We start from the raw sequence: 24,077 nt of genomic DNA, 5'->3' as shown, positions 1-24,077 counted from the left end.
AGTCTTGAGAAGAATGAAATTCAGCAAAATAGTTATTAAGCATAGAAAAAAGAATTGATGTGAGTTCTGAGCCTAGAGACACTATGACATTTAGAAGCCAAGGAGATTGGGAGGAAATTAAAAAAAAAAAAAATCTAAGAGGGAGCATCCAGAGAGATAGGAAAAACATAAGAACGGTGTAAGTTTATGGTTCTGGAAGCCAAGCAAAGAAAGGAGAAAATAATCCATTTTGTCAAATGTTAACAAGGATTCAAGCAAGATGAGGACTGAGAATTTAGCAACATGGAGTTCATGGGTAACCTGGATAAAAGCAGTTTTAGTCGAATTTTGGTGCTGAAAATTCCTTTGGAATAGATTCAAGAAAGAATAGAAGGAGAGAAACTGGAAACTTCATGCAGAAGCATCTTGATATGGTTTGGCTGTGTCCCCATTCAAATCTCACCTTAAATTGTAATAATCCCCATGTGTCAAGGGTGGGTCCAGGTGGAGATAATTGAATGATGGGGGCAGTTTCCCCCATACTGTTCTCGTGGTAGTGAATAAGTCTCACGAGACTGGATGGTTTTATAAATGGGAGTTCCCCTGCACAAGCTTTCTTGCCTGCCACCATGTAAGATGTGACTTTGCTCCTGATTCACCTTCCACCATGATTGTGAGGCCACCCCAGCTGTGTGGAACTGAGTCGATTAAACCTCTTTCCTTTCTAAATTACCCAGTCTTGGGTATGTCTTTATTAGCAGTGTGAGAACAGACTAACACACATCTTTTTTCAATAAATTTTATTGTAAATGAAATTAGAGAAGAGGAAAGATTGTAAAGGGAATAAGCTGGAAAGGGAAGTGGAGTCAAAAGGGAGGCCTTTAGAAATGGAAGTGACAGAAACATGTTTATGTGCTATGTGAATCATCCAGTAGTAAGGGCAGTATATGTAGTGTAAGAAAGAAAAATCTGTGTGGTGCAAGAAAGAGAACTGCTGGATTTACATCTTAAGGTAGGTGGGAAGGGAACTGAATCTAGCACAAAAATTGAGGACTACACTTTGTTAGGAGAATGGAAATGAAAGTTCAAGTAAATTAGCACAAATACACTTAGGTCAATAGATGTCGATACAGAAGCTCATGTGAAGTCTCTTCTGTTTACTTCAAATTTCTTAGTAAAGTGGAAATCATGGTCAACCACTTAGGATAAGGATGGGGAAAGAGGTGTAGGAGATTTGATGAGAGAAGGTATAAAATAATCATCTAAGTTTTAGGAAGGAGCTAGAAAAATATAGTGTGATTGCTAGACAGCATAGAGGAGCCACTTGAGATGAGTGATTCTAAACTTAAGGTGAGGTCAGTATTGTTTTGTATTTTTTCTCTAATTGCATTCAGTTGCAAGTGGGCAAATGCAGAGTAGGTTGAGGGTTTGATTTAACAAAAGTTGTATTTTATCCAGTTGATCATAATGAAGCAAGAGTGGAGCAAAGAGGTAGGCGGTGTTTTCAGGGAAGTGATTATCGTTGACATAAGGTCTTTAGAAGGTCACACCAGTTTAAAACCAAGACACATTTTAAGCATCTTTGGATTTCGTCAGTTGCTGTGTTTTATGGTATTCCTTGATAGCATGGGGAAACAGCATAGGGGGAAAAAAACACAGTTTGATGTGAAACTTTTCATTTTGTGGTTCTAAAATAGTTGCTTTTATTCTCTGCAGGTCTTTAAATTGATTCATTTGAAAATCAGAGTCCTCCATTATCAATAAAAGTATTATGATGTGGCTGCTCTAGAATAGCAGAAAGTTAAAAAACAAACTTAAAATCAGACAACCAGTAATATTAAATTATCTCTGGGTGCACATTATTTAGTTCCTCATTAACTTAATTGTTTTCCAGTAAAAGTGAAATGCACAATATGAAAATTAAATAATATTACATGTCAGAGTTTAAAAGAAATATTCATTTAACATTGGAATAGGTTTTTTCCCCAGGAAATCTTGTTCATTTATTTTGTGAGAATTTTTGTTTGTCACTATTTGTTCAAAACATAATACAATTGTGAGACCCAGTGCCTGCTGGCAAAGTTGGAATAGCTGTCAGCAGGAAATGGCAAACTAATAATAAGTGCTGGTAAAATATTTATATTATAGTTTACTGGGAAGCTGAGTGTAGTTTTGTATTTCATTAGTGCTTGAGGCAGTACATAGTAACATTCTTTTTTGCTCCAAAATAAGTGGATAGAGTTCTAAATGCTATAGTAACTTATCTTTCAACTATCAGCTGGAGAAAGAAAGAATTAATAATAATAAAGTCCTTTACTAGTTGAAATTTAAGAAATTTTAAACGAGGTCTATAGGGCAGTAATTAGCAGCATCTCACATTCAGTGTTATTGGACACTAGACTGCTGGATCAGCCACTTCTGTATGCGGACTAGTAATTTAGCTCTGGTTCATAATTTTCAATAACAGAGCTATTCAAGAGGGAGGGGTGGTCTTAAACTACCAGAGGACTCAGAAGTATGGTGATGTTCAAGTACAACACTATGTTTATGTACTCCCCAAAGTGTATCAAAGCTCAGATCCAGAGAAATAAAAGAAAAGTCAAACAAAACAAGCATTAGACTGCGTAAAATAAGGTATGGACAAGGCAAACAGGTGAGGCATTGTTTAGGTGGCTAAGGTAGATCAATATCTATTCTTAAAGCCAGGAATCCTGCCTGCTTTCCTCTGGCGCTCTGCAGATCATCTTACGGCTTGCAGACAGACTGTCGCCTAACCCCAACTGACAGACAACCTATTTCACCCCTGTACAAATCATACCCATCTTCTTTCTTTGTGGTTCATTGAGGGGAGAAAAAATATAACTGCCAACATGAAATAATACCAGATTGGTTTTACTACACTTTAACATCCCTGTTCATTAACTTAATTTCAAAAGGACTGGTCCCCAATTTCTCTTTTATATATAATTTTAACCTACTTAATGAAATGCAAGTGTATTGTGAATATAACTGTGTGTGTGTGTGTGTGTGTGTGTGTGTCTGTGTGTATTTGGCTAAAAGAAGTGACCAAATTTATCCAAATAGTAAACATATGTAAGTGTCTGGCACATAATAATCACTAAATAAATACTAGTTTAAAAATAAAATAAACATTAGTTATATCAATATTTCTATCATAATAATTTTGAAAACCTAACAGAGGAATGCACAAAGAATCAATTAGAGACTGAGGGAATAAGCGTTTATACGCACTTTGTATTTCATAGAACAGGGAGGCAATATTTCAGCATTAACAAGCTCACGATAGCTAAACTTTGAACAAACATGAGAAAGTCAGATTGTTGGTGGGGTGCAGTGGCTCATACCCACAATCCTAGCACTTTGGGGGGCCGAGGCGGACGGATCATGAGGTCAGGAGTTTGAGACCAACCCCGTCTCTACTAAAAAATACAGAAATTAGCCAGGTGTGGTGGGGGGCGCCTGTAATCCCAGCTACTTGGGAGGTTGTGGCAGAATAATTGCTTGAACCCGGGAGTTAGAGGTTGCAGTGAGCCAAAATCGCACCACTGCACTCCAGCCTGGGTGACATAGCAAGACTCTGTCTCAGGGGAAAAAAAAGAAAGAAATTCCAATTTTTTATGTTTTGTGACATAGTAATGTCAATTTGTCTTGTTCTGATAAAGTACAAATTTATGTAAAACTTTTTGTAACCTTTTAGTTTTTCTGTACAGTGTTCTAATTCCAACGGGAAAACCAAATACAGGAAATTGTTCTCTAAAAATGTATAACACTTTTGTTATATCAAAAATAGTCAAAATATAAAATCTGTTTTCTAATTCCATCAAATTTAGATTATCCAGACTTCCATGCAAATTAATCATTATATAAATATTTTACTTTACATATATAATTCTTATTGAGTTTATTTTCACTTCATAGGTTTAACTAAAGAGAATACCTTCTACTGATGTAACAGCAATGGTAACTGGTATAAAAGCAAAAGCATATGGAAAGAAGAAATCACAACAAAGGCCACTTATTGAAATAAAACCTATTAAAAATGTACATTATCCTCTTGATTCTGCTTTGGCAAATGGGGGCCATTTTGTATGTTTCATTCTTGAGCATAGAATTTACTGACTTACCATTTTTCATATTTGTGTAATAACTTAGATTTTAATATATTCAGATTTTCATATAGAAACCCATCCTGTTCTTTTTTTGTCCTCTGAGTTGACTAATAAAAGGAATGGAAGTTTTAACATCACGTTAAAAGTACTAAAAGCCAAAACTAAGATCCTTATTATAGTGGTTGTAAAACTTTGGCTGAATCTTGAAAGTGGAAAAGGTCATATTTTGCAGACTGGTGCATATCATATCACTAGATAGTAAGAATATGTCTTTTCATTGCTGCTACAGTTTTCTGCTTACCTTTTTATGGTGGAAGAAATGTAATTTACTTGTCAGATTGAAACATTTGATATAAATCCTTATCCTATCTTTTGAACTAGTATTTCTGAAACATTACATTATAAACAAATATCATGTTTAATTAAACAACTACTTTACTCCTAACTGAACAAGAGGGTATGATTATATTAATTTAATAAAAAGCTTTTGACTAGAATTTAAAAAAACATTTCAACTCAGCAAGAAATATGATTATACTAATTTAAAATTGAGCTATATGATCAGAATGTAAACAGAATATTTTAAGTTCCTGTCTTCAGGATATAAAAAATACTTTTAAGAGAGAAAACTAATAAGATTTAGAAAATATTCATTTACATTAAAATTTCTGCTTCAACCTACTAATCTACACGCAAAACTAAATTTAAAAGTCATTAACAGTTCACTATAATGCTAAAAACCGTTTTAAATATAAACAGTTGTGATTTTACCAAGAGATTCGTTTTTCTTTTGTGTGTGTGACTGATTTTCCACAGCTAAAGCTTAGCAATTCTGAAACATGTTAGTGCAATTCTAATAAGAATAAAAATAAGGTGAGGTAAATTGAAGTGAATAATTAGGCATACTATACTGTATATGATTATGTGTGTGTGTGTTTATGTGTGTGTGCATAAAAATATATATTTAAATATATAATGTACATGATTCTTTGAATTCCAGGAATTAATTTTATCTGCAGCCTTCAACATAGAAAATAATAGATTTACTGTAATCACTCAAAGCCACTTAATGCTGCAGGTCAATTCATTTTTACAAATTTGTGGGAACAAAGAAAAACCAAAAACCGGGTTCTGACCTAATCAAAGCCATAAGTTGTTTGTTAAAATATGCATTGCTAGCATCCTAATTATCTCTATTTGTGTTTGTTTAGTTAGATAAACAAATGAAACATTTCTGATCCAGATGTGACTATCTCAGCGCTGTCATTTACCTTTCAAGGATCATAGAATTTTTGCTTTTAACACATTCCCTTGAGTACCTACATGTTTTCATTATAAACTAGAGTTGAGAAAACATGTCAGATGCTAAATTCAAAATCCACCATGCAGGAAACATGGAGAAATATAACAACTGTTTTGGAAGAAAATGTCTTGAAGTCAACTTACATAAAATCCTAAATGATTTGCCAATGAATTATAATTAACATTTACATTACACACAACTTCAAATGCTAAAATAATTTCTGCATAACTACTATAGAATTGAAATTATTTTTGTCAAATATGCATAAAACCTTAAGCTGAAATGTGTATGTTCTATAATATAAAAGTTTAATGATAAAAATGTAGAATTTATAATGCCAATTTAAGATATGAAACAAAAGAAATAAAATAGTTTAAAGTCTAGAGCACTTAAACCCTTTTAATTCTTAACACATGATATAAAATCTCATACAGAACATGCAGCACTCAAGGTAATAATTTTGTATATGAATATTCAATAACTTGTATGTCCAAGTAGGCTGAAAACTTTAAAATTCTTTAACAGGCTCACATTCACTAGAGTAGATGAAAATGAAAATTTTAGGAAGGTTGTGTAAAGGGTAAAATAACTCAAATTGTTTTCTCAGTAAATACTACCACATCTTCATCAGTCAACTGCTATTCCTAAATATCAAGAAAATAACTTGTATAATACAAACAATATAGTCAACAAAAAGCTATATACAAAGATAGCTAATGCAAGATCACTGAGCTTATAATACATAAGGCCAAAAATATTTCATCCCAGTTCTTTTTATTTTTTATTTTATTTATTTATTTATTTATTTATTTATTTATTTGAGATGGAATCCCACTGTGTCACCCAGACTGGAGTGCAATGGCATGATCTCAGCTCACTGCAACCTCCACCTCCTGGGTTCAAGCAATTCTCCTGTCTCAGCCTCCCGAGTAGCTGGGGCTACAGGTGTGCATCACCTTGCCCAGCTAATTTTTTATGTGTGTATTTTTAGTAGAGATGGGGTTTCACCATGTTAGCCAGGATGGTCTCGATTTCCTGACCTTGTGATCCGTCCACTTCAGCCTCCCAAAGTGCTGGGATTACAGGCATGCGCCACCGCACCTGGCCTTATCCCAGCTCTTATGTGGCTACATACTTAATATATTTCTACTTAACAAAATACTAAAATGCCATTTTTTACTAGTTAATGTATATTTGCAAACATTTTCTCTCACAGAATTGTTCAATTAAAAATATGCATTTCTAATTAAATAATGTATTTATGAACATTCATTTTCAACTTTTATTTATTTAATAAAGGCTAAAGTTGGTTAGGCTGGCATAAAAAACAAAATTATGATGTTACAATGAACTCTCTAGCCTCCTTTAATTTGCAAACAGGTAATTATATGAAAAATTATAAAATGCATGCACTAAAAAGCAGTTGGAAAACAACAAATATTTTATATAAGAATTAATAGTGCTATAATCACTAGAAGCAGAAGTATGTACATGAATATATAATCATCTAAAGAATGTCAGTCTTTTGTTTCTTTTATTTCAGGAGGCCATAATCCTAAACAAATTAATGCAGTGATAGAAAACCAAATACCTCACATACTCACTTCTATGTAGGAGCTAAACATTGAACACGTATGGGAACAATAGACACTGCAGACTACTAGAGTGGGGAGGTCGAGACGGGAGTGTGGATGGAAAAACTACCTATTGGGTACAATGCTCACTGACTGGAGGCAACGTACTCATGTAACAAGCCTGCACATGTACCCTGTACCGAAAATAAAAGTTGAAAAAAAGTCAGTCTTTAACTTCACTTAATAACTAAAATGGCCATTTAAAACTGTATCTAAATATGTATCACAAACACGTCTTTTATTAAATATGGATAATAAAGGATATTTTGATCTCTAATAAAAATATCAAAATATAATGCCAGTTTCATATGTGCATATTAATTATGAGAAAATAATTAAAATAGTGATTTCTTACAAAGTAGTATCAATATAATTGAAAATACTCTCAGTGGAAAGGAAACCATTAAATATACACAACCAGTCTCCAACAGATTGTTGGTATTAATAAGTAAATTGTTTAGAGTGCTATTTGTTATTATTTGGAATTTATTAGGCAAAGTGTCAAATAAGCAGGCAATATGAATCTCTTTCCTTAACCATAATGAGTAAACACCATCATGGAAACATTAAAAGTCTTTCATTTGGAAAGACCCCAAGAATTCATGAGCTGAAAGGGTTTTAATATAGGGAACTCTCATCAGTAAAGTTGAACTTTTGAAAAAGCATATTTTGGAGTATCATAGTAAAGTTTACATTTTGTGTAAAGTTTAACGTCACAGCAGTTCTTCATAGAAAAATATCTTAAATCTAAGATTGTCAATCCACTTCTTTTCGAGTATTGTAGTCACTTAGAAATAGCAGTTAAAATTGAAAGAGAAAACCTCTTAAAAGCATTCTTCATTCCAACTAAACAATTCACTATTTACTTATTTCACAGTTAATCTCTATGCTAAAACTGAAAGTATGCTCTCAATAACAACTATAATAAAAGAATGTTGGGATAATGACACAAGATGATAAAAGCAAGGAAATGCTCATTTAAGGATATAATCTCTGTCATATATACGAGCTTTAAGTAGAAATGAAGTAGGATAAATGCTTCACAAAAAGTTATCCAGAGAATTCCTATAGAACAAAGACTTATCAAAAGGTGATACTTTCCAATCCTTGTTGACAAAGACTTTCTAATATAAGATATATTGTTCTATAAAACTATGTGCAAATTAATTTCCTAGGCAAGAGTTCCTCACCATCTTTAGGTAACTGAAAATTTATAGAAGAATCGTAAAACTAATTTTGTTAGTGGCAGTGTTTGGTTGATTAGTAGGGCAGAAGTAATGCTGTGTGTTCAGGAAACCCATTTTTTTTTTTTTCCTTCAGATAGGGTCTCACTCTGTCACCCAGGCTAAAGTGCAGTGGCACCATCATGGCTCACTGCAGCCTTAACCTCCTATGCTCAAGCAATTTTTTCGCCTCAACCTCCTGAGTAGTTGGGACTACAGGCGCATGTCACCACGTCTGGCTAGTTTTTTAATTTTTATTTTTTGTAGACACATGGTACCCCTATGTTGCTCAGGCTGGTTTCAAACTCTTGGATGCAAGGTATCCTCCCATCTTTGCCTCTCAAAGTGCTGGGATTACAGGCGTGAGCTACTGTGCCAGCCCATTTCTTTTTCCTCCAAAATACACAGCTAAATTATATTCCCACACCTCCCCTGCAATTAGGTTGGGCCATGTGGTTGACTTCAAGTCAGTGGGATTAAGGAATTATCCTGCTGGCTCTCCAATAAGCTTTCTTCCCTCCTTACCCAATGTTGTGTATCCTTTGGAAGACTCCAAAGCCCTAAAGAATGGCAGAGTCACTTCCAGGGTTCCTGAATGACTAAATGGGACTCAATGAAACAGATTCACCCCACTCTTCACCCAACTTGCACTGGAATGTGATATGAGGGAATAATAAATCTTGATAGTATTAAGTCATTGAGAGAGGTTTGGGAGAGTCTAGAAGATTATTCATTCATTAATTTATTCCTCAAATATTATAAATGATAAAGAATTATAAAGAATAAATATAAGATCTGATACTTCAGAGGATGGCAAAGGCGGGACTGTAATCGATCTAAATATTAGAATGGAAATAATTTCTAGAAACTATATGATCTCGAGTATTCTGCAATTGGTCCCTGTGAAAATTTTGTTGCCCAAATCATATCCTGAATCAACATCATCTTATTATGATAATAATATTATTACTCTTAGTGATAAAATGTTAAGGCATTATTTTACATTCATGTCCATACTCTGGGCACAGTGCTAAGCATTTATGTGAATTATTTATTTTAATTTTGAAGTGACCCTATGAGGGAATTTTAATAATACACTGTTTACACTGAGGAAATTGATGGTATAAAAGTAAAGGTGATCTCACATCAAATAAATAGTGAATCCAGGATTCAAAAGAAAGTTTTTGACTCTATGGCCATTCTTTTAAGGTAGACAATTGCATTGTGGGTGATATTTGGTTCCAACAAATTATTGTTTGAACAATGATAACTTACTTCAACGATTCTCCTGCCCATGTAGTTGTATGTGCACTTTGTGTATCACAGAAAAGGCTAGCAAGAAAACCTGAAGTTGACAACTTTATTATAATCCTGGCTTTACCCCTCATACTGGATACTTTACACCCTGACTTTTATCAACATGCCAAAAAATTATCCTTCTATCAAATGTGGGTACACAGCAAAGAAATCACAGATTGGGCTCCATGGCTCATGCCTGTAGTTCCAGCACTTTGGGAGGCCAAAGCAGGCTGATTGTTTGAGCCCAGGAGTTCAAGACAAACCTGGACAACATGGCACAACCCCTTCTCAACAAAAAATACAAAAATTAGCCGAGCGTGGTGGAGCATGCCTGTAGTCCCAGCTACTCAAGAGGCTGAGGCTGGAGGATCACTGGAGCCTGGGAGGCGGAGGTTGCAGTGAGCCATGATGGCGCCACTGCACTCCAGCCTGGACAACAAAACGAGACTCTGTTTCAAAAAAAATAAAATAAAATAAAGAAAGAAAGAAAAAATGAAATTATAATGTTTTACCCAGAAATTATTCATTTATGACAAGTTAACTGTTACGAGAAAAACCTCACTAAAGGCCAGGATCATTGCTCACTAAAATGTTTCCACCATTATAAATAGTATATTTGAAATTTGTGTGATTAGTTTATTTTCTTTTAATCTTTTCTGAGACAGGATCTTCCTATCTTGCATGAGCCAGAGTGTAGTAGTGCGATCAGCTCACTGCTACCTTGAACTCTTGGGCTCAAGCAATCCTCCCACCTCAGCCTCCCAAGTAGCTAGGACTACAAGCACGTGCTACCATGCCTGACTAATTTTTTGGGGGGTAGAGGGGGATAGAGACAGGGTCCTACCATGTTGACTTAGTTGGTCTCAAACTCCTGGTCTCATGTGATCCTCCTGTCTTGGCCTCCCAAAGCACTAGGATTACAGGCATGAGCCACTGTACCCAGCCCTGACTGATATATTTTGTAAGAACACAGCTACTTTGACAGCTAAATAATAATCCAGAATGTTGTTTGAAAAACATGAATTCTGAATGAAAAATTTTTATGGATAGAACACCTAATAACATCAAGTTTAATTAGCCTGATATTAATTCACAATAGTAGTGGCCTTGTCACTGGGGCTGAAGTCCAATGGAATAAAGTCCCCACCCTCGTCTCTGAACCATATTTGAGTAGGGTATTCTTAAGCTGTTTCTGGCTTTTCTTTAGTAGCTTTCATGGCTAAATTTTTTTTTCTGTAAATATGTAATAGCTTCTATTAGTTTTTGTCAAAGCCTGCTGGATAGGAATTAATCTGTTAAGATAACTTTGCACATATTTTGCTGATTTATTTTGTGTTGATCTGCAATTTTAACAATCAAAGGGCAATCTCATTTTGTGTTCTTTATTTCAAATTTCTTGCTCATGCCTTTCTCATTATAATCTATAAGAACCAACAAGAACTGAAAATAATTTCAGGACAACAGAATGTACACTGAAAAATCCTGGCTATCTATGAGAAATGAGTGAAGATAAATAATTGCAGCTGTTCTCTTTTTCTTTCACTTAAGGTAGAAACAGTGTGTTCACAGAATTCAGTTAATTATTACAATACACATCTTGATTACCATACCAAAACTCTCCAAATTCTTCCTATAAGAGGTACAATGTTTCTTTATAATGGTGCCAAACTGGTACCAATGGTAGGCAACAACTGCTGCACTGGAAGGAAGTAGTTCGTAACTAAAAGCTAATATACAGTGTCAGAGAAAGGTGGTGCTATATCAGTTGCACTCCATCAATAAAAAAACTAGGTCTGTTCAAGCTTTATGCTGCCACAGTGCCGTGAACTTCAAGAGCATTATCCAGTGGCTATAGTCTTAGTGTTCCTTTTTGCAACTAGGCAAATGCCAAGAAGAGTGCCTTCCCACAAACAAGTGTGTAGGTGACAGTAAATGCAATAATAAGACTAATTAATCCACTGGGTGCTTCAAAAGTGGAATGAGTCAGCCCGACAGAAACATATGATTTTTGTTCCTTTATTATTATTTCTTCTTTACCTGTGGAGCCAGAGGCAAGGAAGATGACCAAGAATTCAGACATAGGAGAGATCTGGATAAACTTAGGAACCTGTCTAATAGTTTAGGCCCTGGAAGATACTGTAGAGGAAAGTTGTTTATTGTTGTTGTTTGTTTGTTTGTTTAGTGCTGAAGTAACTTTCTCTGGAGACACATCATGAGCACTGCAAAGAACGTTGTTCCTCCCCAAATGCCTTTCTTCCTGGATCCAGCTACTTTTCTTTGAGTTGGAGAACTCATACTTGAAAATCTCTGATTGACAACAGCACACTGATGAGTAGATATTATTTGATGGGAAGCTGATGATCATGCCAGCCTTCACTGTATTGACTAATGAAAAACCTCTGAAAATAACAACGTGAAAAGGACAAGGAAAAAGATTATCAGTATAGAAAAGCCAAAATTTCTTAATAAGAGAAATAAACAAAGAAAACAAAGATAAAAACCTGATTACCAAAGCAAAAACAATTTTAAGGTATATTAATACCATGTTTGCAATTTTAAAATTGTTATGGTGATTTGCTATGTTGTTAAGTTCACCAAGTTTTTTTTTATTATAGAGTTAATTTAATTGATAATAAAATGAAGGAAATTTTATTTAAATAAGTATTGTCTATCATGTCACCATAAAAATTTGGTAAGCTCTGAATACTCAAGCTATTTCAGTAAAGCAAACAAAGGTAAATTACTTGTGCATAACTGAGCATATGCAATGTTATCCCCCACACACACAAAATATGATTAAATAAATTAAAGGAGCCAGGTGCAGTGGCTCACAGTACTTTGAGAGGCTGAGGCGGGCGGATCACCTGAAGTCAGGAGTTCGAGACCAGCCTGGCCAACATGGTGAAACACCATCTCTACAAAAATACACACACACACACGCACACACACACACACACTAGCCAGGCATGATGGCGGGTGCCTGTAATCGCAGCTACTCTGGAGGCTGAGGCAGGAGAATCACTTGAGGCCAGGAGGTAGAGGTTGCAGTGAGCCAAGATCATGCCACTGCACAATAGCATGGGTGACAGAGCGAGACTCCATCTCAAAAACATAAATAAACAAATAAATAAATAAAAGGAAATAAAAGGAATTTAAAAGAGAAAATTCCAAGGGAGTTTTGGGAAAAAAAACTTACAGATTCTACACATCTAATTGTATTACTGTATTTGATTATTAGCAACTGTACAACTATAAAAGATATGACAATACAAACCAAACTCAGCAACTATATGGTTTCATTTGATTCTGCTTAAAAAGTTTCTGTAGTCAGCAACAAGATGAACCATATTAATGGAGAGAAATCAGAAGAAACACAAAATTCTAAAAGAAAAAATACATATACTCCAAAGAAAAACTGGAAGAAACAGCTGATAAAACACTCAAAATAAGAGATCACTGCTATCTGGCTAACTAATGAGTGGGAAACTAACTCAAAGAAGAATGAAGACTTTATTATGTCTCCACTACTAATGAACAACAGCTTGGGATACTTGTCTAAAAACTGTACTTTTTTTTTTCTTTTGAGACAGGATCTCTCTCTGTTGCCTAGGCTGGAGTGGAGTGGCACAATCATAGCTCATTGCAGCCTTGACTTTCAGGGCTCAAGTGATCCTCCTACCTCAGCCTCTGCAATAGCTGGGATCACAGGTGCACACCACCTCAAAAAACTGTACTTTTGGACGATGACTTTTGGTTAGTGGTTGTTTTGAACTCTGTAACTTAATAGTGTGTGCATAATAAATAAATAAATAAATAATGGGCCAGTAAACTTTTCCTGATTACTTTCAAGAAAGAATCTGAAGCTTGATTATAATGGTGGAGGAAGCTTCCATTTTAGAGAATAACTTGTTAGTCCTATGTAATTATATTCTGAGAGACAAGATTTGACTTTCAAGTCCTAAAAAGTCATTATCATGATGCTGTACTTTAGTCATATAACTGCAGATTTGTAAGGGTTTTCTTTTCTAAAAACAGGAAATCAAAAGGAATAAAGTACTAGCCAAATTGACAATGATTTCTTTAAATTTATGAGAAACGCGGTGCCTGTAGTTCATTATTTCAGTGAAACATTTGGTTTGTCTTGTCAATAACTATTAAATGGGGGCAATATATAAAGACAAAGAAGCATTTCACCTTTTTCAATCAGAAAAAGAAAATGCATTTATCCTGTGAATTACCTGTACTATTTCATGCATAGCACCTGTATTGCTGCCACACATCTGTGGAAACACAATATCAGCCAACTGTTAATCAAGGATCACTTCCCTTCAAAGTGACTGATGATCCACTGTTAAAACAGCTTATAAAAATAACTTCTTTGAAAAGGTGCTTCAGGGTTTTCAGACACATCTTACCAGTCCTGCTAGCTTAATGCATGTTTAAAAGTTAATTTCTCATTAATATTTAAAGAAGAAATGGCTTCGGAACAAAATTTAAATAATCCATTTTATTTTAGAAATACAACATTATTGGCATTATTTTCATTTCGATTACAAGGAGTGATAATGTCCAAGATTGGCTTTTAAAACTGTTAATGAGCCCTGGCAATGCGAAAAAGATATGGATTAGGTAGATGTAATGAGATATGATTAAAGGGTGCAGGCACTGAAGGGTGTTGGAGAAATTCTATTCAGAAAGCGTATAATTAGTGTCTGATAAAAGTACTTAGTAGATAAGATTTTTGAAGAAGAAAGGTTAAGATAAACACATACTTTATGACAAACCTGTTTAATTTTTCCCCTTTGGTTCTCTTACATACTCAATATTATGTTGAAGTTTCATACATAAATAATGTTTGTCGAATACTTGATGCAATTCTACCAGACAATTAGAGTGTTTTAATTGCCAGACAGGAGAGAAGAAAATGTGTTGAAACATCTTATTCCATTTTCAGTGTACATTTCTTTGTTGATTTATGTAATGTAGCTAATAATATGCAACCTATCCAGGTTTTAAACAAACAAATGAACTTCTAAAAAGCAAGCTTTCCATAAGTTGCTAAGCAACTCCAAAGGCAAATTTTATTAATTTAATAAATAACATTTAGATGAAGACAAATCCTTAAGAAGATTTCTAACTTTATTTTATAAAAAGTAGAAAATCCAAGCAGGTACCCTTCTGATTTTCTTGTTTCTAAGCCCTCAGGGATAGGCAAAGTTACTGGGATATTCAGAGTTATATTTGTCTCACTAAGCAAAACATTTCTTCGATTGAAATTGTTGCCATAATAGAAGTTAAGACCTGGGACTCATGGTGCAGCTCTCCAGAGTTGGAGCTCATGCTTCGTTCCCATAACTGAGGATTTTCCAAGCTCAGAATGGCTGACATTTTGGACATAATAGTCTGTGGTTGTGGGGGTCCATCCTGTGAATTTAACATGTTCAGCAATACACTGGTCCTCTATCTACCAGACGTCAGTAGTGGCCCCAGAGGTGCTGTAACTAAAAAATGTCTCCAGACATTGTGAAAAGTCTCCCAGGGGAGGGAAGGGACAAAAATTACCCCAGTTGAGAACCACTGCAATTGCATAATGGGTGGATATGCTAAATGCAAAAAAAAAAATATCTAGAGCTCAACTGGCGATGAAGATAGTTTGGGGTTAGTTGCCTTCTCTCAATGTCTAACATCCCCTGTCACTATCAATAACGAAGAATAAGGGGGTAATAATGATTCCAGTGGTACTCTGGCTTTTGTTCTATGCAAGATTCATTCCTGATTTTATCATTTCAATGCAATTTCAATTGTATAAAAATTGAGGAGAAGGGACGTAATGATAGCTCTGACTATAGCCATTCTCTAATAGTACCACATTCCAGAACTGCACTAGTCTTTTCTCCTGCAATTTTCCCTATATTCAGTTGCTGGCTAGAATCTTTATTTATTTATTTATTTATTTATTTATTTATTTATTTATTTAATTGAGACAGAGTCTTGCTCTGTCGCCCAGGCTGGAGGTCAGTGGTGCGATCTCGGATACACTGGTAGCCTCTGCCTCCCGGGTTCCGGCGATTCTCCTGCCTCAGCCTCCTGGGTAGCTGGGATTACAGGCTCATGCCACCACACCTGGCTAATTTTTGTATGTTTAGTAGAGACAGAGTTTCGCCATGTTGGCCAGGCTCGTCTCGAACTGCTAACCTCAGGTGATCTGCCCACCTCGGACTCCCAAATTGCTGAGATTACAGGCATGAGCCACAGCGCCCAGCTTAGAATCATTTTTAAAATAAAACTCAATTTTACTAATGTCATCCTCTGCTCGTAGGGCCACCATGGGTCTTTGTTACCTCTACTATCAAATAGAAACTCCTCTGAATGGTCTTTAAGTTTTCCTTCAATTTACCACCAAACTCCATCTCATCAAACGTCTTTCTTATCTTTATTTACGCCCCCTTTATTCTTCTTACACACAATCAACTTGCATATTCCAATCTCCATGTGTGACATATACAGGACAAATTCATTTCCTAAAGTTTTACTAATTATTCCTTCCTTTACTTATCAATATCATATTCTACTCTAAGAATGACAGGACTGCAATTATTGTGAGGTAATTATTTACTGAATGCCTTCAATATGCCAGACACCAAATATGGGTTAGTAGCTGTTTCTATCAATTTACATTTCATTATTTTGCCCAACCAGATTGTAAGTTCCCAGAGGGTAGGAGCAGGTCTTATTTGTATGCCTCTGACACCTCTTAATAATGATGCTAATAAATATGCTTTATATTGACTTGCAACTATAACATTTCAAATTACTGTCACGATTACTAGCTCACTGGTTATATATTTTCAGTATTTTACAGTCAATGAACATGGGTCATTAAATGCTCTAGGGCACAGACTGTGGATTACACAAACGGTGCTGAGTAGATATGCATTTAAAACATGATGAGCAACTGAATTCAGTCTCACAACTTCACAACTCTTAACTGGTTACAAAAAATTCTTTTGGCATTTAAACACAAAAGTTATTATAGAGAACAAGAACTGCCGAACGAGGCAGAAGACAACACGGAAGTGAATTAAACTATAATACAGCAGCAGGAAAAACAAATGAGGAGTCGTCGTTTCTGCCTCAAATTCACCACGAGAATTTAAATTCATTTCATAAGGTCTTGACCTCTTATCAAATAAAGCTGTTTTAAAAGAAAGCAAACTGCTGGGCACAGTGGCTCATGCCTGTAATCTCAGCACTTTGGGAGGCTGAGGCGGGAGAATCACCTGAGGTCAGGAGTTCAAAACCAGCCTGGCCAAAATGGCAAAAGCCCGTTTTTACGAAAAACACAAAAATCAGCCAGGCGTGGTTGTGCACACATATAATCCCAGCTACTCAGGAGGCTGAGGCAGGAGAATCGCTTGAACCCGGGAGGCGGAGGTTGGTTGCAGTATGCCAAGATGGCACCACTGCACTCCAGCCTGGGTGAGAGTTGATAAAACTCAAAAACCTAAAAATCACAGCATTTTACCTCATATGTATAAAGAAGTCCAAGAAAATATTTTCAGCACAGGTGCGGTGGCTCAGGCCTGTAATCCCAAAACTTTGGGAGGTCCAGGTGGGCGTATCATCTGAGGTCAGGAATTCCAGACCAGCCTGGGCAACATAGTGAGAACTCCTCTGACAAAAAATTAGCTGGGCATGGTGGCGGGCGCCTGTAATCCCAGCTACTTGGGAGGCTGAGGCAGGAGAACTGCTTGAGCCGGGTAGGCAAAGGTTGCAGTGAGCTGAGATCATGCCACTGCATTCCAGCCTGGGCAACAGGGCAAGACCCTGTATCAGAACAAACAAACAAACAAACAAAAAACAACAACAAAAAACCCTATATATTTTTTTTCTCCAACAATTTTTGCTGATTTCCCCCACACCTGTTTTGGGGAGTCCCTAAATAAATAACACTTAAGTGCCTGTAAAAACCATGTATTTATCAACTTTTCAACTGAATTCAGCCAAAAACAGAAGTCACCTGATTTGAGGATACCCATTAACCCTAGGCACAATATGCCTAAAGACAGAATATCATTTATCCAGTAATTCTTTCAACATGTATTGCGTGCCTACTAAGTGCAGACACTGGCCTAGGCCCTGGAGGCCTAAATCTCAGTTACTGGTATGAATTTGTACAGGGAATTCAGAAAGGGGCAAGTGATGTGAAAAGCCAAAAAAGATTTGTCTTCAATGAGCCTTTTCTCTCCACCTCTAGCTTTCTCGACCCTCAAATTTAAGGAAGTGAAAAAAACTAAAGGACGTTCAAATTTTAAAGAGAAATTAAAGAAACAAGTTTAGGATCCCAGCAGCCACCTGGAAGACAGAGAAAACAGCTCCCAACGCTATCCATCATCCATGTGACTGGGCGGAAGTGCAGGAGAGCAAGGGGGCCGGAAATGCAGGGCCCGGCGCGGGGGAGGGGAAGAGTCGCGGCCCGAGAGGGTTGGAGACCGGAAGTGCAGGTTCTCCTGTGCGCGGGAGAATGTTGCTGGGCAGGGCGTGACTCCTAAACTCAGGCCGCACGAGGCCTCTCAGAGACTCCTCTCACCACAAAGCCCCATCACAGTACAGAAGGCTTTTTGCAAAACAGGGATTTCTCAGCTTTTCCGAAGAGGTTCCTAAATGTGGCTGTAACCCTGACGTGAGGTTTGTAGTGAAGGGTCCGCGCTCTTCTCCCAGGGTTTTCTTAGGCGAATTGGCGTCCCCCAAACCGGACGGGGAAGGGAACGGACCCCGGGGCCTGGAGCCACGCGGGTGGGGTCGAGGTTGCTGAACTGCCCGGCTAATGTGGAGCGGCGCCCCCTCCCTGAAGACTGAAGGGGAAAGAGGGACGGGGTCCCGGCGGACGCGATCGCAGAAAGCGGTCCCTCGGGGGCACCGGAGCTCCGGCGGGGGCACCGAAAGTGTGTCTGTTGGAGTGGTTGGCAGTGGCGTTTATTGAAAGAGGGGCGCATTATTCTCCCCTCCCTCTTTCCCCGAAGCCGGGGCGGCTGGCAGTGATCAGGGCTGAGAACTGGCTCCGGCCTCTGCGGACGCCCGAGGCGCGGGTGGCGCTTTGTGAGCGGCCGCTGGGGCGAAAGGGGTGCGGGGACGTACGCAGGGGGGCTCTTTTTAAGTTGAGTTGGTAGAATAAGGTTGTCTTCAGTTTTTTATCTGGGGTATAGAAAAGAAGCTAGAAACTCGGAGTCTCTCTGTCTCTGCCCCAAATTAATTGAGAAATTGTCAGCCTGCCTTGCAAATACACTTCTCTTTCCTTCTCTCAATCTTTTTCTCCCTTCTCTCCCCACAGAGTCGCTCCCGCCCCTGCCTACATCCCACACATTTCAGGAGTCCCCTATGTATTCTACAAAACACAGAACGACCATATGAGCCACTTCAGTCCTTCTCAGCATTAGGTGACTGATTTACATCAGAATAAAACAAGAGTTTCTTGCTGGTCTTAATGTAATTAAAATGCACCATCCCTGTATGTTCCCAAAGGAGTGGGAGGAAAAGTGTTTGGACAGGGGACTGATCGTCAGTAGGTTTTCACAGCGTGGTTTATAAAATACTTTTAAGCTCTCTTCTACCTAGTTGTCACTGAGAATTCGGTTTGAGAGGAAATGGCTTTCTAGACGATTTTTCATCTAGATGATTTTTCATCATATTCGACCAAGAGTCTTTCTCATCCTCTAGCTCTCTGAATGTCCAGAAATGTAATAGAAACTCTGCATTGATTTCCAAAGGTCTAATTTCCAGAGGAGCCCGAACTCTCCTGTCCTGCCTACATTGCCTGCCCTCTAACATCCTGGGAATGGGAAGTAATACTGGAATCGGTGGTGGCAGAACTGCGGACCCTAACAACTTCAGATTGTTGAAAGGGGGAGGGGAGAATGGAAGAGAGGAATGGAAAGGCAAAAGAAAAAACATTTGTGTTCATTTACACATTTCCTGTGCAGAACAAAAAAGTCCCACCATCAGCAAAAGAAGTCTCTTCCTCCAAAATAGCAGCCAAAGAGAGAAAATTAGAATATGCATAAAGTCTTTCATTTTCATTCGCACAGAGCACGATTTCCAATTTCCGGCAGATTTGTATTTAAACTGCTCGATTAATCCCAATTTCTGAACAGCATTTTACTTAGCATTTTCCCAAAACTCACCTAAAGAGTTATTACTCCCCTCCCATCACCCTGTTTTGGAGCCTCCCTTTTCCCTATTCTCCCACTGAGAATAATAATTTCATTGATAAGACTGCAACTTTATTTTTCCTGTCCATTGTTTTCCTCTTAAAACTAGACTGATGCATTGGACCACACTTGAATGCAAGCTGGTTGTTGTCTGTGAAGCCGCGACTGCAAACGAGAGCCTGTTGGAAAGGATATGTTTTTGAAATGTGTACCTAAAAGAGAATAAACATGATAGGGCCAATAGACTCTTGCAGATCCTCTCATGTCATCAAAACCTTTCCCATTCTACCCAGGTCATATCTTTTCACCACTAGCAATAGCTGAGATGCTTGCATAATCCACCCTGCAAACCTTTCCTTCCCTCACCTCTTTTAAGGAGTTTGATAGACAATTATGCAATCCTCTTCAAAGGAATATTACTCTTAAATATTCAGAGTGTCAGTCCATTAAATCCCCCTACAGCCCATTACTAAAATATTTTGCTTTGTCACTTGTGCAACAGATCTGGCTGTATCTGCCTTGAAATTTTCTTTGTTGGAAAAAATGTTATTGAGCTTTATTTGAATATCTTTTCTGAAATATCATCTCTTGACTTGGGCTTACGGCTCCTGCTTTTGAAACTGTATATGTTTATTTTACTTAGTAGTAGAATGTTAAAAGAAGAAAATTACTACATCTTGACTTACTGAAAAAAAATATATATCTTAATTCTATCAACCCCTAAATTCCTCACTCTTGCATACCCCAAGACAGAAAGAACCCTTTATTTGATTCATAATGTAATCTAAGCAAAATGTAGTGGTTCTGGCTTTCCTTCAGTGTTTATAGATCGCATGTAAATTCCAATTATGAGTAATCAAAAACTTAGAAATACTAATATTTGTTCAGCTTTCAGTTTCTGTAAAGAACATACATATTTGAACCATATGCAGCATGGTATATGTAATATAGGTGCATAAGCATTTAAATATATGGTTTAAGTATCTGGTTAGCTAAACAGTCATTAAGATACTGGGATATAGAAGCATATTAATTTTGTTAAATGGGTGCATAAACTCTGCATGTGTAATAGTGTCTGCATGACTTACTACTTTGAAATAACTGCTTTTGTTTCTTTTTCTGTCATGACAAAAGTATTATACAATTTATTTTAGTTATGCATTTTTCTGTTGAGTTGGAGGTTCTCAGTTATATACTATTAAAACCAAAATGTTGGAAAATAAATTCTCAAAAGCCAGTCGGGAGTAAACGTAACAGGATTGAAGGCCACATTTACTGGCAGTGCTGATTTCTTTTCATTTTCTTATTGAAACAAATGATTGTTTCTTAATCAAAGGAACAATTCAAACAAAGAAGAAACTATCATAATAACAGTGTTTTTCTTAAAATATTATTTTAATTAGAATTTCATTTTATATGGAAAGCTCCTGTTTAATTTCAAGTTGCAGAACTGTACTTCCAGAAGAGTTGGAGTGAATTTAGTAGTTATGATTAGTGCAGTGAGAAAGCCTGGGGGTACCATTGAAGAATAGATTGATATATAGTTACAGCCAGAGCTGCATTTCTCCCATTGCAGACTTAGGCGAGATAAGACTGAACATCACCTCAGAGAATTTATCATCAGAAATGAAAGCTCCTCATTCTTTGCTGATCTTTAGTGAAATAATATTCTCATGAGCTGGAATTTTTTTCACACTTTTTACAATGAAAAGACTAGGAAGAAATGAAATGGAAGAGGATTGTTCAGCCTCCCTGCCGTGAAAGGTGAAAAGACAGATGCATGGTACTAGAGCAGGGAAGTTGCGTCCTTCCCCCCCTCTTTTCTTCCTTCAACTACCGTTTGGTTTTGGGATAGTGTGTATATATATAAGTTTGAAGACAATATCTTCATTAAAGTTTTCTAAAGGATAAAACTTGCTATTGATATTTATGCCTTTCTCTTTGTAATTTTTAAGGTGTACAGATCTTGCTTTTACATACATTACTAGGCTATATTACTTTTCAAGAAAACAGAACAAAGAAAATATGTTCAATGGTTACTTTTCCTTGACCTAAAATTGTCCTTCTATAGCTAAGGTCCTTCTCCATTTGGCCTTAGCTGCTGGACTGCCAAAGAATTTCTGTCTCAGTCTCTGTTCTCTTCCATAATCACCCTTCCTCTCCTAACCAACTTTCTTTTCCCTCTCACAAAAGAAGGAAGTTAGTTATAAAACAACCTGCTTTCACCTCAATATCTTCCTGATAAATATTGAGTCTAATTCCCTCCCAATCCATTTTTAAATTTTCGTTCATTTTCTTTTTGGGGGGATAATAGTACCTGGGGGTTCATGAGATGGGAAGAACATGGGGCTGAGAGGAGAGCTGGATTACTGCAGACACAGACTCACTGGCAGATACTTTCAAGCCTAGTCCTAGGAACTGGTGGCTGTTCTTTCACCTAAACAATAAACCTTGGCAAGTTTACAGCTCATAAGAGCATTTTTCCCTTCTCCTGAAGAAATAGGCTGAGCTTTTCTTGCCAGACCAACACCAGTTACTAACATCTTTAACCTGCTGTCTTCCCTCCAGGTATACTCCCTTCACTTCATTATCCTCTTTATGTCTGTCTATCCCTAAAGGAATCAAAAGAGTTCATCCTGGGGGATCTAATTCCTACTTCTTATGTCTTGCCCTATGGGCTGGCTTCTTTAGGGCCAGTGATCACTTTGGACTCATAGGAACCTCAGTGACTCAGCCCTTCTCAAACTCCTCAGCTTTGTGAACTTGCTTCCCAAATAGGACAACTTGCCCACTCACCAGCAGGGCTCCAGTCAGAAGGCACCTAGTCCTTCTACCCAAGAATCCCTTCACATGTCTGCCTCCGCACCCAGTTTCCCGTCCCCACCCCCGGCCAAGGTTGGTTTATTTGGGAATGTCATCTGCAGGGCAGCATGTCCATAGCAATAAAGGGGAGTGGATACAAAAATACTCAGTGCCATTAAGAAGACCTACCATATTAGACCAAGGGAGTCTCTATTAGGAAACTTGGGTTGGAATAGATCATCCATTTAACCAGTGAAACAAGAAATCAGAGAAATGCCTGACTGCAGCTGTGAACCACAAATTTCAGACTGAAATGGATTACATCTTCATCCTGTCAGCCAGATAAATTATTTTAAAATTGTTTCTGCTATTATTTGCATTATTATTATTAACAGTTTATTTTTGTCATTATTGTAATTTTTGTTATTTATTTTTGTTGTTGTTGCAGCTATTATACTATTCAACAGAAGTTTAGAAAGATTAGTCAGATTAATTAGTTTATTGGTAATTTAAAGCTGAAAACTAGTAATTAAGCCAAAAACTAAAAATGATCAGGGATGATTCATACTAATGTAGGATTTGGGAGGAAGAGAACCTAAATTTTGGACATAAAATTTGGCAGCTGTGAAATAAATAGGACTTGGGGATAAAAAAATATGATAACTGAAATTTTCTTAGTCATTCAGTCACTCCCCCTCCCCCAAATTCAGCTAAGATTATTCTGTATTTGCTTGGTAGAGGAAAAAAAAAATTCTATTTGTTTTTGTTGACAGGGAACAAAGATCCCATGTATGTTCTTCATGTGATTTGCATTTTCATGTGGATTCCCCTCTGCTCAGGACCAACCAAACATTTAAGATCACTCCCCTCCAAGTTTGAGTCTTTCATCTCTTTGCTCTTGTTAGGCACCTCTCTGAAGAGGGTGCATCATATAAGACAGGTATACAATTTCAGCCCTCTCAGACAGATTCTGTGGAATATAAATTCAATAATGCAATTTTCTTCACAACATGCTCTGTTCTCTTTCAAATATAATTAATGTTTTGATAGCATAGTTCTTTAACTACATATATACACAAAAAAACAGACATACCCTCTAGCTTTGCTGTTTGTGTATCTAAAGCAGAAATGGATGCAGTTCTTTGAGTGACTCCTAAAATTCCTCAACTCCAGCCCACAGAGAAGAAATCTGTTTAGGTAAAAACTGCACAGTCTGTTGCCTACCCAAAAATATTTAAAACAATTAAAAATTGTAAGCCCCTAGGATTTAATACTAATTTTTCTGTTAAATTTCCTAGAAAATAAAGGATATTCTGAATTGATAATCTGATATGGATATTTACTAGAGAACAGTTAAAATAAACAAAAACACTGTCCTAAAACCCTGGTTGTCTTTTCCAAGTTTTGATGATGGAAATTGAATTTCAATCTCTTCCATTTTATCCAATTGGTGCTAAATTGACAGATGTATAAAAACTAGCAACCACAATAACATAACT

The 24,077-nt window shown here is 36.9% G+C and overlaps 1 protein-coding gene and 1 long non-coding RNA gene across 2 annotated transcripts in view; one reads left to right on the top strand and one right to left on the bottom strand.

The window, feature by feature from the left end:
• The window catches only part of LOC134760066 (uncharacterized), a 29,946-nt gene extending 25,902 nt beyond the window's left edge, over positions 1-4,044 (top strand). The window contains exon 4 of the long non-coding RNA XR_010136948.1: positions 3,919-4,044. This is a non-coding gene — a long non-coding RNA (uncharacterized LOC134760066). The remainder of the gene's footprint in view (positions 1-3,918) is intronic.
• A 4,266-nt stretch (positions 4,045-8,310) lies between these two features.
• LOC100440256 (uncharacterized protein encoded by LINC01551-like) overlaps positions 8,311-24,077 on the bottom strand; it is a 28,962-nt gene continuing 13,195 nt past the window's right edge. The window contains exon 5 of the mRNA XM_054529959.2: positions 8,311-11,967. Coding sequence (XP_054385934.1) covers positions 11,688-11,967 — 280 coding nt within the window. The 3' untranslated portion in view covers positions 8,311-11,687. The remainder of the gene's footprint in view (positions 11,968-24,077) is intronic.

The sequence above is a fragment of the Pongo abelii genome, chromosome 15, assembly GCF_028885655.2.
Source record: "Pongo abelii isolate AG06213 chromosome 15, NHGRI_mPonAbe1-v2.0_pri, whole genome shotgun sequence".
Taxonomy (NCBI): Eukaryota; Metazoa; Chordata; class Mammalia; order Primates; family Hominidae; genus Pongo; species Pongo abelii.
The sequence above is the reverse complement of the archived record's forward strand: the minus strand, read 5'-3'. Positions and strand labels throughout refer to the sequence as shown.